The sequence below is a fragment of the Vigna radiata genome, chromosome 1 (genome assembly GCF_000741045.1).
Source record: "Vigna radiata var. radiata cultivar VC1973A chromosome 1, Vradiata_ver6, whole genome shotgun sequence".
In the NCBI taxonomy this organism is placed as follows: Eukaryota; Viridiplantae; Streptophyta; class Magnoliopsida; order Fabales; family Fabaceae; genus Vigna; species Vigna radiata.
The window spans coordinates 28,865,576-28,881,002 of record NC_028351.1 but is presented as its reverse complement, the minus strand read 5'-3'; the positions used below and the strand labels follow the sequence as shown (position 1 = coordinate 28,881,002).

Sequence of the window (15,427 nt, the reverse complement as noted above, 5' to 3'; positions counted from 1 at the left end):
GGTTCGACCAGAATCATGACTCCTTCACCGAACAAAGTCCTTTAGTAATATACTCTCCTTACGTGTTCTCACCCTGTTACACGTGTCATTTCTCACTGTTCCTTCTTCCACATGTCCCTTTCTAGCATTTACATTTCCCTCCACACTTCCTTCACTCGTTACAGAAGGAAAATTTATACCTATCTTTCAAATGTTTATTATTCTTCTCTTCTTTCTCAGGATTTGTAACTTACATCTTTCTCTCGTCATGTGTGACGTGAACACCTACAGTCAAGATACCATGACAAAAGTGTTTATTTTTTTATCGTCAAATAAATCTGAGCAATTATTTTGTTTCTACGTATCAATCTAGTATTACATTCTTTCTAGTTAGACTTGGATATCTTCTTTTGAGAAAACGTGTAATAAGTATTTTTAACTTTAACAAAAAGAGCAATTTTAGTTGCATATATATGATGATTACTTTTATTTGTAAAGCATAATCCTCTCTTGTCATAATATAGTTGTGAACATTGTGTATATGCGTACCACTATAAGACGACATAAGATTTGGAGATGGATCTTATCCAATTAATTTAACATTTTTCACAGCGCAGATTCTTTATTTACAATTCTTGTTGAACTTTAGTTAGAAGAAAATCCATTAAGACAAATTTAGGTAGTGTAGTAGTTGGCACTCTCGGTGGAAAATGTTTCCACTTACAAACTTTTTCTTCTTTTTCCAATGATGCAAACTTGCATGGGCTCCATTAAAATTTATTCCACACCACTGTCACGAGCTATAGAGTGTTTTATGAGAAAGCAAGAAAAATTAGGGATCTAACTCCAATGATAGTTGTAAGATTTTTAGTTCTTCTCATCATATAGACTTTTCAATAGAAATGAATAATTACTTTGATTTTTCAATTTAAAGTAGAGTAAATAAAATGTTTAATCATTTTGAAGGTCCATATTTGTACATATTTGTCTTAAATAGGTTCTCGTATTTTAATTGATCTCAATTAAATATCTCTTTTTTAAAAATTGATTCAATTAAAATCTTGCCGTTAATTAAATTGGACCACATTAGAATTTATCTGTGTGTGTTGACTTGCTGACTGTGCAATTTTTAATAATGTGACACGCGGCAGGCTTAATAGTAATTGGAGGTGAAGAAAGAGGAAACCACGTGGTGCTCTCTTTTGAAACCGTCCAACAAGCCACACTGTGCTACATTATTAAAAATTACACAGTAAGTTAAGATACAGACATTTTAACACTATCATGTTCGATTAACCAAAAAGTTTTAATTGAATCAATTTTATAAAAAAAATAACTTAATTGAGATTAATTAAAATACGAAAACTTATCTGATACGAATCTATACAAATAAAAACTTCCGAAATAATAAAAAAATGAGTAAAATGAATAACTTAACTTTTTGAATACAAACACAAAGCATTTAAACAAAGATAATAATTCTACATATGAGTTAGTGAAATGTCTTAAATACTTCTGCTTTTCATATTATGTTTATGATAAAATATCATTTCTTCTTTTGTAAAAGAAATTACTTCGGTGTTACAGGAATGATACATGTGTTTCAATGTCATGTCCAAACTATGAAAAGTAAAAAAATAAAAATAAAAAACAACTCAAACCTTGTCAAAGAAAAGAAATATATCTAATTTCATATATTTTAAAACTATAACTAGATTTTACTTTATATTATTTGAAGAAAAATCTTTTAAAAGAATTTACGTTAAATTCAGTTTCTTAATATGTAAATAAACTGACAAAAAAAAAGTTAAGTTGTATTTTTATAAGGATTTAAAATAATTGGTTTCAATTTGAAATTTAGAATAAGTAAAAATTTTAATTTTAATAATATTTTTTAAATTAAGATTCATATTTTCAATCACAACAGAGAATTTACAATTTGAAATGTACAATAACAAAAATTTGAAATTTGAAATCTAAAGAAGCTATAAAAAATTGAAGTCTTTTTAATATTTCTAAACAACTTTCATATATTTCCTATTGTTTAGAAAAATTCAGATTTAAGATGCGAATAAATCTAAAAGTGAAAGCGTTCAAAAATTTTCCAACACTTTCACCTTATTAATGTTTGTTAGTTAGTTAGATCCGTTAAGTAGTAATCTATTAGTTTTGTTTGGTTATTCCCCTTTCTCCTCTTTTTATTCCTAACCTATTTAAAGGTTAGATTTTTCTCCTTTTAGTAGTAATCTATTAGTTTTGTTTGGTTATTCCCCTTTCTCCTCTTTTTATTCCTAACCTATTTAAAGGTTAGATTTTTCTCCTTTTAGTAGTAATCTATTAGTTTTGTTTCGTTTTCTCTTACCTTTTGATAGTGCCTCTTCCATCGATCGGTTTTTTCCTCTCACTCAGACCAGCTTCTCATTTTTTCTTGGAGCTTCTAATTCGAAGTACTGCTACCATGTGCTTTTTGTCTCTCTTTCTTTCGTGGGCTTTTATTTTGGGCCTCTTTTATAATAATACAGGGTTGTATTATAATATGGTATCAAAAGTGCAACTTGTTTCTTGAAGTTGTTCTTGGCATCTTGATCATTTCTTGCCATGACGAACACTAGAGCAGACTCCACCATTAATCCTTCAAGCCCCTATTATCTTCATCCTGGTGAAAATCCAGGTATTACCCTCATTTCTCAGGTTCTCACTGAAACCAATTACTCATCTTGGAGCAGAAGTTTGAAAAAAACTTTACTCTCCAAAAACAAAATAAAATTCATTGATGGCAATATCACAAAGCCTGGTAGAACAGACAAATTATTTGACGCCTGGGAGAGATGTGATACAATGGTTCTCTCTTGGATCATCAAGACCCTTTCAACCCAGATTGCAGAAAGCGTTCTTTATGTTGACACTACTAAAGATCTTTGGGAAGAACTCAAAGACAAGTTTTCTAAGGGAGACTATTTCAAGATTTCAGATTTGTTACAAGATATACATTCTATTAAGCAAGGAGAAAGAAATATCAGTCAATACTTCACTGACTTAAAAATTCTTTGGGAAGAATTAGAATCTTTAAGGCCTATACTCTATTGCACCTGCCAGAACCCATGCACTTGTGATTTGTCTAAAGTCTCTCTCAAATACAGAGAGGTTAAACACGTTATTTGCTTCCTCAAAAGGACTCAATGACACCTATCAAACTGTCCGGACTCAAATACTTCTAATGGAGCCACTTCCCAACATCAACAAGGTCTTTTCTCTCCTTATACAACAAGAAAGGCAGCATCAGGATAGGGGAGGCCAAAATGATTCTTTCAAAATTCTAGCCAGCACATCTGACAAGCCCAACTGGAAAGGTTAAGGCCGTGGCACTAACTCACGTGGCCAAGGAAGAAGAAGGGGGAGAAATCCCAATTATGGGAAGCAATGTTCCCATTGCCATAAGATGAATCACACAATTGATGAATGTTACGCTAAACATGGCTTTCCACCATGGTAAAAGAAGAATGATAAAAAAAACAGTCAGGATAGGGGAGACCAAAAGGAATGAAGCTATGCTAATGCTTGTAAAGAAGATTCAACCTCTATCCAGACTCAAAGTGCCCAACAACAAAATCACAATAATTCTATGCAGGTCTTTACTCCTGAACAGATGCAAAAATTATTACAAATCATAGAGAGTACCTAGACACAAAATACCCACAACATTAGTCAAGTTCAGAGAAACATCCCTAGAGATAACCAAGGTAATTTCTCCTGAATTATTGACACTGGGGCCATTGATCATGTGACCCATGAAAGAAAATATTTCATTACTTTTCAGAAAATTAAACCCATAACTGTCAAACTTCCTAATAAATCTGTGGTTACAGCCCAACACGTTGGAACTATCCAATTCTCTGAAAATTTTATCATTTTTAATGTTCTCTACATTCTTGAATTTTCCTTTAATCTTATATTTGTACAAAGCCTAACAAGGGACTTAAATTGTATCCTAACCTTTTCTTCTAAGACCTGCCAGATTCGGGACAGTTCCACCTTGAAGATGATTGGGCATGCTAAAGTTTTCAAAGGCCTTTACTATCTTCAATCATTTCCTGTTTTCACCCAGCATTATGTACCCAAGACTGTTCTTTCTTGTAAACATGTTAGTGATGACCTATGGCACTATAAATTAGGACATCCAGGAAACAAAATCATAGAACAAATATGTAAAAGTTTTCCCTATGTTCAAATGCCATCTAAAATTGTTTGTGATATTTGTCATTATGCTAAGCAACATAAACTACCTTTTTCTTAGAGCATCACTGTTTCTGCTAATTGTTTTGATCTAATACACTGTGATATATGGGGACCCATTTTCATATCTTCTATCCATGGGCATAAATACTTTCTTACCATAGTAGATGACTATAGTAGACACACCTGGATCTTTTTAATGCACAATAAAGGACAAACAAGAGAACTTTTACAGAACTTTATCCTAAAAATCAAAAACCAGTTTGGAAAAATTATTAAAACTTAGATCTGATAATGGACCTGAATTTAATTGTACTAGTATGTATAATTCCTATGGTATTGAACATCAAAGAAGTTGTGTGGAGACACCCCAACAGAATTCTATTGTTGAACGTAAACATCAAGATATACTAAATAAAACTCGAAGTCTCCTCTTTCAATCTGGTATTCCTACTGCTTATTGGTGCTATGTTTTTTCTCATGCTATCTATTTGATAAATAGGCTTCCTTCTTTTGTTCTTAATGGTAAAACTCTTTATGAATTGATGTATAACACTCATCCCACTTATTTGAATTTAAAAACTTTTGGCTGTCTTTGCTTTACCTCTACTTTAGAACATAATAGACACAAGCTTGATTCTAGAGCTAGGAAAGGTGTTTTCTTAGGATATAAAAATGGGGTTAAAGGATATGTTATACTTGATATAAATACTAGAGAAATTTTCCTAAGCAGAAATGTCATTTTCTATGAGAATGTTTTTCCCTATAAAAACCAACAGAATAATGAGCAGAATTATGCTGACAAAGAAATTGAAATTGTTTTTCCTAATGATTTCGGGTATGGTCCTAATTGTAATGGGACTCAAGATTTTCTTGAGAATATAAACACTGAGCAGGAACATGATAACAGAGAAAACACTAGCACAAATACTGGTAATGATCATACTGATATTGGTGACAGTTCTAAAAGACCACTTAGAACTAAAAGAGTCCTTGGATATCTTAATGATTACATCCATCAGGTTAATCACTCCTCATCTGATTCTCTACATGCCAAGAATAATTACAAAACTCCTTATCCAATTTCCAGTGTTTTGTGTTATGATTCTTTGTCTGAAAAACATCTAAAGTACACCTTAGCTGTTTCTATCGACAAAAAGCCTAAATCCTATAATGAAGCCAAGGAAAATCATGAGTGGGTTACAACTATGCAGAAAGAACTCAAAGCTTTGCAGGATAATGGAACTTGGATCTTAACTCAACTCCCTCCTGGAAAAAACTCCATTGGATGCAGGTGGGTTTACAAAATATAACATAAAGCTTATGGAAGCATAAAAAGATATAAAGCTCGCTTAGTAGCCAAAGGATATACTCAACAAGAAGATATAGACTTTCTAGACACTTTTTCACCTATTGCTAAGTTTAGGGTTTAGGGTTTAGGGTTATTGCTAAGTTAACCACTATCAGAATGATTCTGGCCATTGCTGCCACAAAGAATTGGCATCTACATCAACTTGATGTAGATAATGCCTTCCTTCATGGAGACTTAAATGAAGAGGTGTACATGGAACTACCACCAGGGCTGGATATTCAGGAAAAAGGTTAGGTTTGCAGGTTAACCAAGTCTCTATATGGGCTCAAGCAAGCTAGCAGACAATGGTTTGATAAGCTTTCTTCCTTTTTACTTTCTGTTAATTACACTCAATCTATATCTGACCACTTTTATTAAGAAGACTTCTACAAATTTTACAGCTCTCCTTGTTTATGTAGATGATATCATTTTAGCAGGAAATTCTATTAAAGAAATTGACTACATAAAGGCTCTTCTCCATCATGCTTTCCAAATAAAAAACCTAAGAGAGCTAAAGTATTTTCGAGGTTTTGAAGTTGCTAGATCTAAGAAAGGAATACACCTATGCCAAAGGAAATATGCTTTGGACATTCTTGAAGAGACAGGGATGATGGGATCTAAGCCTTGCACAACTCCCTTCCTAAGTGACACAAGTTCCTTATACAAAACTGAAAATCTTTTGACAAATCCCAACTCCTATCGCAGGCTAATAGGGAAGCTTCTTTATCTTACTAATACTAGACCTGATCTATGCTTTTCTGTTAACCTTCTTAGTTAATTTGTTAATTCACCTACTGATTATCACTATCAGGCTTTGCAGCACATACTCAGATACATTGAATTCAACCCTTCACAAGGCCTCTTCTATGCTACTGACTCTCGTATCCAGATCAAAGCTTTCAGTGACTCAGACTGAGCAACTTGTCCCAATACTAGAAGATCTACCACGGGCTTTTGTCTCTTCCTTGGATCCTCTCTTGTATCATGGAAAACTAAAAAACAAAATAATGTTTCCAGGTCATCTACCGAAGCAGAGTATTGAGCATTGGCTGCTACAGTATGCGAAATTCAATGGATCTCTTACATCCTACAAGATCTCAATGTTGAGACCACTACGGTTGCTGCCCTCTACTGTGACAATAAGTCTGCCAGACATATTGCACACAACCAGAGCTTCCATGAAAGAACTAAGCATGTCGAACTCGACTGTCACGTTGTATGAGAGAAGATTCAAGCGAATCTTCTCCATCTCCTACCCATCCGCTCCAGTGAGCAGCTTGTTGACATCTTCACGAAGCTTCCTCACCGCGTGCCCTTTCAGTTTATCGTTCCTAAGCTTGGATTGGTAAATATACACAATCCAGCTTAAAGAGAGGCTATTGATGTTTATTAGTTAGTTAGATCTGTTAAGATTACTACTTAGAAGTAGTAATCTGTTAGTTTTGTTTGGTTATTCCCCTTTCCCCTCTTTTTCTTCCTAACCTATTTAAAGGTTAGATTTTTCTTCTTTTAGTTGTAATCAGAAAAACACAATACACAGATATAATGAAAGTTTCATTTTCTCTTACCTTTTGACGATGCCTCTTTCACTGATCGGTTCTTTCTTTTCTTCTCGCGGTGGCCTTGTTGGAATGCTGCCTTAGAGACTTCCGGATCTTTTTGCTCTCACTCAGACCAGCTTCTCATTTCTTCTTGGAGCTTCTAATTCGAAGTACTGCTACCACATACTTTCTGTCTCTCTTTCGTGGGCTTTTATTTTGGGCCTCTTTTATAATAATACAGGGTTGGGTTGTTTTATAATACATCTCACCACTACTCTGAATTCAGTTTCCAACACTCAGACTTCATTATCACACTAAGTCATGACATTATCAAGCATCACATCACACAAATATACACAACTTCATACCATTAAAATCATCCATAAGACATACAAAGAATACACAATCATACCAATTTCTCAAAATCGTTTATAACTTATAAAGATACCAAAATTTATAATACAAACACGAATTAAGACAAAGTCTAGCTTCCCTTATCTCTAAACCAACTGCCAAACTTCTCAAAATGCTTCGTTGATTACTTGAATCGCAAGAAATATCTAGACAAACTTATGAAACACCAAATTGAAAACAGACAGAGTCCTTAGAACTTTAGATGAATCAAGAACGTGCATGAGAGAAAAATGAGTCGAAACTTACTTGTTCTATCGAAGAAACTGATCAGATAGAAACGTAGACCTCATTATCGTGATCGATTAGGTATCTCCTGATCGTCAAAGAGATGACTCAAGAAAAATGGATTCTAGAGAGATGATACGTTTTAAAATAATGAAACTCTATTTATAATAAAATCGTTTAATATTAAAATAAATGAATCTCACTATTTTTACATACACCAAAACACAAACATCATATCAACTCATAGCCTAGAATTTCAATATATTTAAAAACCCAAAAAAAAAAATTCACTTTCACAAAGAAACCATAGAGCATAAGAAACTTTAACTTAACTAAAACAACCATTCAAAAATTGTCAAAATATAAAAATGAGTATACAATAATACTAGGAATTATAAGAGATTTTTTATTTCCAATAAACTAGTATGTAAATGTAACATTAAGCTACTTTAGCATTATGTTTACAAGCTACTTTAATAGAAACTTTAATTAAAAATTGTAAATAAAGTAGGGTACGTAACAATTCTCAACTTCCTGTTATCAATGTCGAAACATATCACATTTCAGTTATTTACTATCTTCCAAAGATAACTATTGTTTACATTGATAGAGTAGTTGTGGAATATCAATAGCAAGTCTTCTAATCGTAAAATATGGGTTAAAAAATTTTAATGCTCAATCACATCAATCATTGTTAGTTATGGAATGACTGCCTTCACCGCATTAATTTTCCATAGTTGGGTCCGATCAGTTGACTCATGCTATCTAATCGCTACTAACTTTCCTAAATATAAATATAAAAAATACATATTCTAAAATTTTAACAATACATATGATGTTATATTGTGGTTTTTCTCATCAATGATTGGATGATTGAGATGCACATTATAGAAGTCTGTGTGTGGTTGAAAAATGTTATGCAGGTCTGTCCGTGTTGTGAACATGCAGATTTATTTAATTGGATAAGAAATACAAATGTGCTTGATATTTACCTAGATCTTACCGAAGGCTTTTTCAAAGGCTTCAACGCTTTAGTAATTATCGAGGGTCTTTGCCCTTCAGTAATTATCGAAGGTCTTTGTCCCTTCGGTAATTAACAAAGGCCAAAGACTGTCGGTAATTGTTAGCAACAAGAGGATTACCAACGATATCAAGGTTGTCGCAAAATCGTCGATAAATGATCTGATGGCTTCTAGTGGTTTCCGAAGAATTATGGCCATCGATAATGCTATTTTTTTTTAGTAGGACATGGGTGCACAAATCACATTACTCATATGTGATAATGAATTCTTTTTATCACATGATCTTTTTCATTTGGTATAAAAAATATAATTAAATATGTTTTTAATTCCAAATTTAAAATTAAAACTCATTCGTATCCGAATAGTACATTTTGGTCTTAAACATTAAAAATGAATGATATAATTTTTTAAATCTATGACCTTAACTTTTGATTCTGAACTACTGATGTTGGGAATTTATCTGTTTCAATTTTTTCCTACCCTATAACATTTAATAAATTAGTAAAATTGCCTAAATAAAAGAAAACAAGGACATAATTAGGAAAAACAAATTAGTGAAACAAGTGCCATGGAGACTAATGAGGGCGTTGTAATAAAAAGTGGAGGAGGGTTCAGATATGAAGAATCAGTGAGTATGTGGTGTATAAAAAAATACAATAGCTTAATGGAAAATTAGTCATTAAAATTGGATGATTTAAATATTAAACGTTGCTAGACATTAAACATTTATAATTATATCTTAATGACAACTATAATACTTTATATAATAGTGGAGCCAGTTATATGTGCTTAAGAGAGAAGATTCGATATTGACTTGGTGATTACCTACTAACTTATTTGAAAAAAAAAAACTAACTACGAGGTCTGCTATGTATTTTCAACTATCATGGTTTCCTTCTTCTTAATAAAAGTAAACTAGCACTGTCAGATATTAGAGTTTTTTCTATATATTACTAATAATTTGTTAGTATTCATTAAAATTACTAATTTTAATGCCTAATCTATTTGGGTTTGTCCTGTTGATTTTGCCTAGGCGAGCAAACCTTGCAGTTAAATTGCATTTATTACGAAGAGATGCGCCAAAAAGTTCAACAATCTCCTCACTACAATAAAAATGTAATTAGGGTCTGGTAAAGACCTGTGACTTGAGATGAAGATAACTTGTAACCACTATTTTAAACCGTCAAACAAGTCAAACCATGGCAATCAAACTTTTCATAAGGAGCACGTAATATCCTCTATCAGATTTTTTTTATTATTTTAATGTCACTATTCTTTTAAGGTATCATATCTTTATTTATTTAAAAAATAAGAATTATTAGGTTTTTCTTTTCAATATAATGAATAATGTTTTCCCCTTCATTAAATACCATACCTTTGTTAAAATCTTCCTTCGTTTGATAAACTTATAAATCATTATACTGACCTCCACTAGATAGCATAATTTGTGACTGATATAACTAATAACAGTCTGATAATGAGTGACCTAAAATAAAATAAGTCCAACAAATGACTACAAACTCTGGTATTATCTTAGTATTTGAGTTTATAAAACTCTGGTATTAAGTCCAAATAAAACTCAAGCTAGCACGTAAACTAGTGAGAGTAACCTGTACTTATTACATTTTTTTTTGGTCATGTCAGTGGTGGACATGGATTTCAACAAAAATTTACACAACACAATTCTGTGTCAAACTAACCTACAAACAAAATCAAACACAAGACAACCGAAACACTCAATGAATACTAAAGGAAAGACAACCGACACACTCGCTGAACACTTTTTCAACGCTACACAGATATATATTAGGAGGCCTAATCTGTTTTAGTTTCTGAATTATTTTTAGTTTAATTTTTTCTGTGTTTAATCTTTGTTAGTATAAAAGAAGAGATCTTATTGGAATTTAGGAAAAATTGTTTGAGGAAAGGTTAAAAGGTTAATAAACGTTTTGTGTCCCGTAATTAAATTCTCAATATATAAATAGATATAATAGATATATATTTTGAAGGATGACAAATTGAAAAAAAAAATGTTATAATAGACTTAATTTAATGTTGGTAATCTTACATTCATTTTAGGACTAAAAAAGTGATTTAATATCTGTGAGCTAATATAAAAGAAAGAGTTCAACTTCCACCCAAAGCACACGCTTCGGTTGTGAACTTCAGTGAGAGTTTTACATTATGTAGAACTCATATACACGCAATTTTTAGCAAGGGTTTCGTCAATTTCAATCAAAACATTGTTGAATTTCCAAGTCTTCTAAACCCAAAAGATAGGTATGAAAAGTAAGCACCTCAATCACATCAAAACATTATTAGTTGTGGAAAACCTGCCTTCACCATAATAATTTTCCATACTTTGGTTGGCTCAGTTGACCGATACATTCTTTTCCATATTAACATTGAGGTTGTAAATTGTTAAAGAACAATAGGGACTGAAAGCTAAAGCAACTAATATGTGATGGCAGGGGATGGAACCAAATAATTGTTAAAACATACGAAAAATCAATGCACTAAGATATCACTTATTATGTAGGAAAGGATAAATGGATAGTATTATATAGGAAGCCTCATTATTCAAGATACAGAGAAAAATCTTCACATTATAAATAATAGAAATTACGAATACATTATACTATAATAGGCAACGAAATGAATTCCGTGAAACCTTGCATTACATTGCAGACCTCAATAATCCATGCAGCTTTCATCTCTCAAAGAAGTTTTGAAGTTAATCTTCCATAAACTGCAACTTTGGCGATACAATTCAGAATACTTGCATTATTCGTGTCCTGAAGGAGATAAATTAGAGACTAAAATTTTAGTAATAGAACTGAAAATCCCAAAAAAGGATGATATCGAGTTATTGGCATTAAGTACCTGTTAGCCTTCGAGCCACCAATGGCACTTTGCAACGTTCAGTTCAACCATTAGAAGTATATATTCCACCAGTCTGTTCAAGAATGTGATGTAAGCAAATCTCCATGGTCTCCAAAGTAGAATTGGTGCTAGTAAACCCCAAAAGCCTGTGAAGAACCCCAGTCCCAAGCTCATATATAATCCTCCATGGATATCTGAATTGTCATTTTCACTGTCAGCGGCTTCTCCTTCAGGCTCTTTTGCTTTCTTATCTTCGGGACAACTTCTGTTAAGTTGTTGACCACAAAGACCAATATTTCCTTCAAAGCTAGAGGCTTCAAAGGTTTGCAACTGCCTTCCCAAAGGAATTCTTCCACTCAGATTGTTGTTTGATAAGTCTAAGACGGTAAGACGATCAATATTGGCAAGTGTAGAGGGAATTCTGCCAGATAAATCATTTCTTGATAAGTCAAGAAATTCTAGCGAATCTAAATTTCCAATCTCGCGAGGGATTTCTCTGCTCAAATTGTTTCTTGATAAATTCAAAGAAACTAATCCAAGTAAATACCCTAACTCTTTTGGTATTTCCCCTGTCAATTCATTACTTGAGATATCAACACTCCTCAGAAGATACTCAGCGTTCCAAAATTCACGAACCTGACCTTTCCACATAAGTAACACGTTAGTTTCTTCCATTCCATTGGCAAAAAATTTAGATGACATTCTGCGGAAGTTTTCTGCTCCAAATGCAACCCCCCTTTCCATCATTGTAGTCAAATTTCTCAAACACGTTGGAATTCCTTTTGACAAGTGGTTCATTGAAAGATCCAAGAGACAAATTTGCCTCAAATAGCAGATCTGTTCTGGAACACTTCCAGAAAAGTTATTTAATCGTAAGTTCAAAATGTTCAATTGTTGCAGATTTTCTCCAATCCATGAAGGTATTGCACCAGACAACAAATTTTCACCTACGTCTAATACAGTTAATTTAGTGCAGCTTTTCAATGTGAACGGTAGTTCTCCAGTTAAATTGTTGTTTCGTAGGATCAGATATTGCAAATTAACAAGAGTACCCATAGATTGTGGAATCTTTCCTGACAATTTATTATTTTTGAGATCGAGAAATTGTAATGAACCTTTTAGATGTTCCCAACAATTGGGCAGCTGTCCCTTTATTTGATTATTTGATAAATCTAGAGTATACATTGATGTGGTTGTGCTTTTTCTGCAGAAGAACATGCCTAGATCTGAAATCTTATTGCCGGATAGATCCAACATGGAAGCTTGTGATAAAAAAGATGGAATTTCACCTTCAAGTTGATTTAAACTTAGAAATATAAATGCTCCACCATGATTAGTAAGCTTGATTGGTATGTCTGGAATAGTTCCTTTAAGACGGTTGTGAGACATGTTCAACTCACTTATATACTGTAGCTTATTCCAAAACCATTCTGGCACAAAGTCATCAATCTCAGCATCAGAAATGTCCANAAACTCTAAGCGATTTTGATTTTGGAGCCAACTCGGGAAACTAGGACCCAGTTTGCAAGAACCTAGTCCCAATATAAATAATTGAAAAGGTGGAATCCAAGTATCAGAAGACTTTAGAGACAATGAGTTGTCTGTCAAGTCTAACACCTTCAATTTTNACAAATTCGTTAGATGCAATTCAGTGATATCACCGGCTAAGTTATTCTCCTGTAGGTAGAGGGACTCCAACTCCTGTAGCAATCCAATGGATTTCGGTATTTCTCCGTATAAATGATTATTGGAAAGATCTAACAAGCTCAAAGATGTAAAGCTTGAAAGATTAGGTAGCATGCCAGTAATCCGATTATCAGATAATTGTAGACTCTGAAATACATGTCTGTTGCACGATGAAGAATTTTGAATAAAACTGGAAAGTTTCCCACTAAAATTGTTACCCCTAAGGTCTAAATCGCGCAACGTACATATATGCCCTAGAGAAGCTGGGATCTCACCATGCAGTCTGTTATAGAATAGGCTAAGAACTTCAAGAGAGTTCATTACGTTTCCAAATCTATTTGGAAAAAGACCTTCCATAAAGTTGTTATTAAGGTTAAGCCTATGAAGATTGGGGGTAAAGTTCAAAACCCAGTGAAATATAGTCGATGATTGAAAGAAGTTACCGGAGAGATCAAGAGTGACAAGAGAAGATGAAAAATTACTTGTTGAAGCGAATGGCACAAGAAAACTTTCATCAGTAAGGCGGCAATTTGCTAGATAAAGTTCTTGTAGTTTAGGGCAGAAGATTAAATTTCCTTGAGGAGGTGGAAAGACAATACTATTATGGTTGAACAACAATGAAAATGTTGATGATGGCAGCATATTATCAGAGAGATCGAGGAAGGAAAGAGAGGTAGAAAGGTTGGAATGAAAATGAAACAAAGATGAAATATTATGATCTGAAAGACTACAAGAAACTAACCTCAACTCTCTTAAGTTAGGAACAAGCTCTCGAATCGATTTTAGCCAGTGATGAGAGGAGCTAAGAGGCAATAAATCTAGGCCAAGAGTATCTAATGAAGTGAGAGAAGATAGCCATTTTGCATCCTTAATTGATAGATCAAAATGACCTCCAAGTCTAAGAGTTTGCAAGAAAGGAAGATTCCCAACCCGGAACGGTATTGCTCCAGAAAGTCCAATCTTCCAAAGATCAAGATACCTCAATTGGGTGAGATTTCTAAGTTGACCAGGAATTTCTCCACGGAAATCATTGTAACTTAGATCTAGATATCGTAAACTTATAAGTTTCCCTAGTTGAGAGGGGATTTCTCCACTGATACCATAGCTGTTTCTTAGATCAAGATACTCCAACTTTGGGAGATTTCCCAGAGAATAAGGAATAGTCGCGGCAAACCATGAAAATGATAGATTGAGATATCTCAAGTGTTTGAAGGAGCCCATGTTTTCTGGTATCTGACTGTCACTGAATTCACATAAGGTTACATCCAAATGTTGAATGTTTTGCAATTCAATCAATGAAGTGAGGTTAAATACACCGCTCAAATGTTGCAACTGAAGCATGTATATAAGACCTGTTTCGTTGTCGCATTCTACGCCTTTCCATTTGCAGCAATCTCCATCATTCTCATCATTCCTCCATGTAGACAGTATGCCATAGTAATCTCGGAGGCTATGTTTGAAGTTGAGAAGTGCTCTTTTTTCCCTCGCAATGCATGTCACGTGTGAGTTCTGTGATTGAGAGATGAATCCAAGAATGGATACGTGGAAATGCAAAAACCACACTGATATTGCAAACAAAAATCTGATGAAATAACTGTCCATTCCAGATATGAATTTTGAGAAACAACAATCACTTTTGGATAAGTGTTTATAAAGTGTTAACATTATTCTAGTATATAAAAACATAAATCCTACCGTGCCTTGTTGGTTGACATAGGATACTACCATTGCAAGTAAGTGTCAATTTGAATATCTCAGAAATAGAAATAATAGTTAAATACTTTATAAAAAAAATAAACTCATACATTACTATAAAATATTGTTGTTGAATCAGTTCCCTTTAAAATCCTTAAAAGACTGTAAATTTAAAATCCTAAATAATTAAAATTTAAATCTTCAGATCGAGTAAAATCATTTCTTTCAATATATTATTGTTTTGAAATGTAATTTATACATTAAAATTATAATAATTTTATTTTAAAAAATTATTTTAAAGAATTCATTTTTAAAATATATTAATATAAAACTAAATTTATTTTATTATATTAATCAAATTTGTTACAAAAACAAATTCTTTTCATATTTTTCATTTT

General features: G+C 32.9%; 1 protein-coding gene across 1 annotated transcript; it reads right to left on the bottom strand.

Annotated features, from left to right (window-relative positions):
- Positions 1–11,651: 11,651 nt before the first annotated feature.
- On the bottom strand, positions 11,652–14,936 carry LOC106760818 (receptor-like protein 12). Its single transcript, XM_014644251.1, has one exon. The coding sequence runs from the start codon at positions 14,934–14,936 to the stop codon at positions 11,652–11,654; it is 3,285 nt and encodes a 1,094-aa protein (XP_014499737.1).
- Positions 14,937–15,427: the final 491 nt, after the last annotated feature.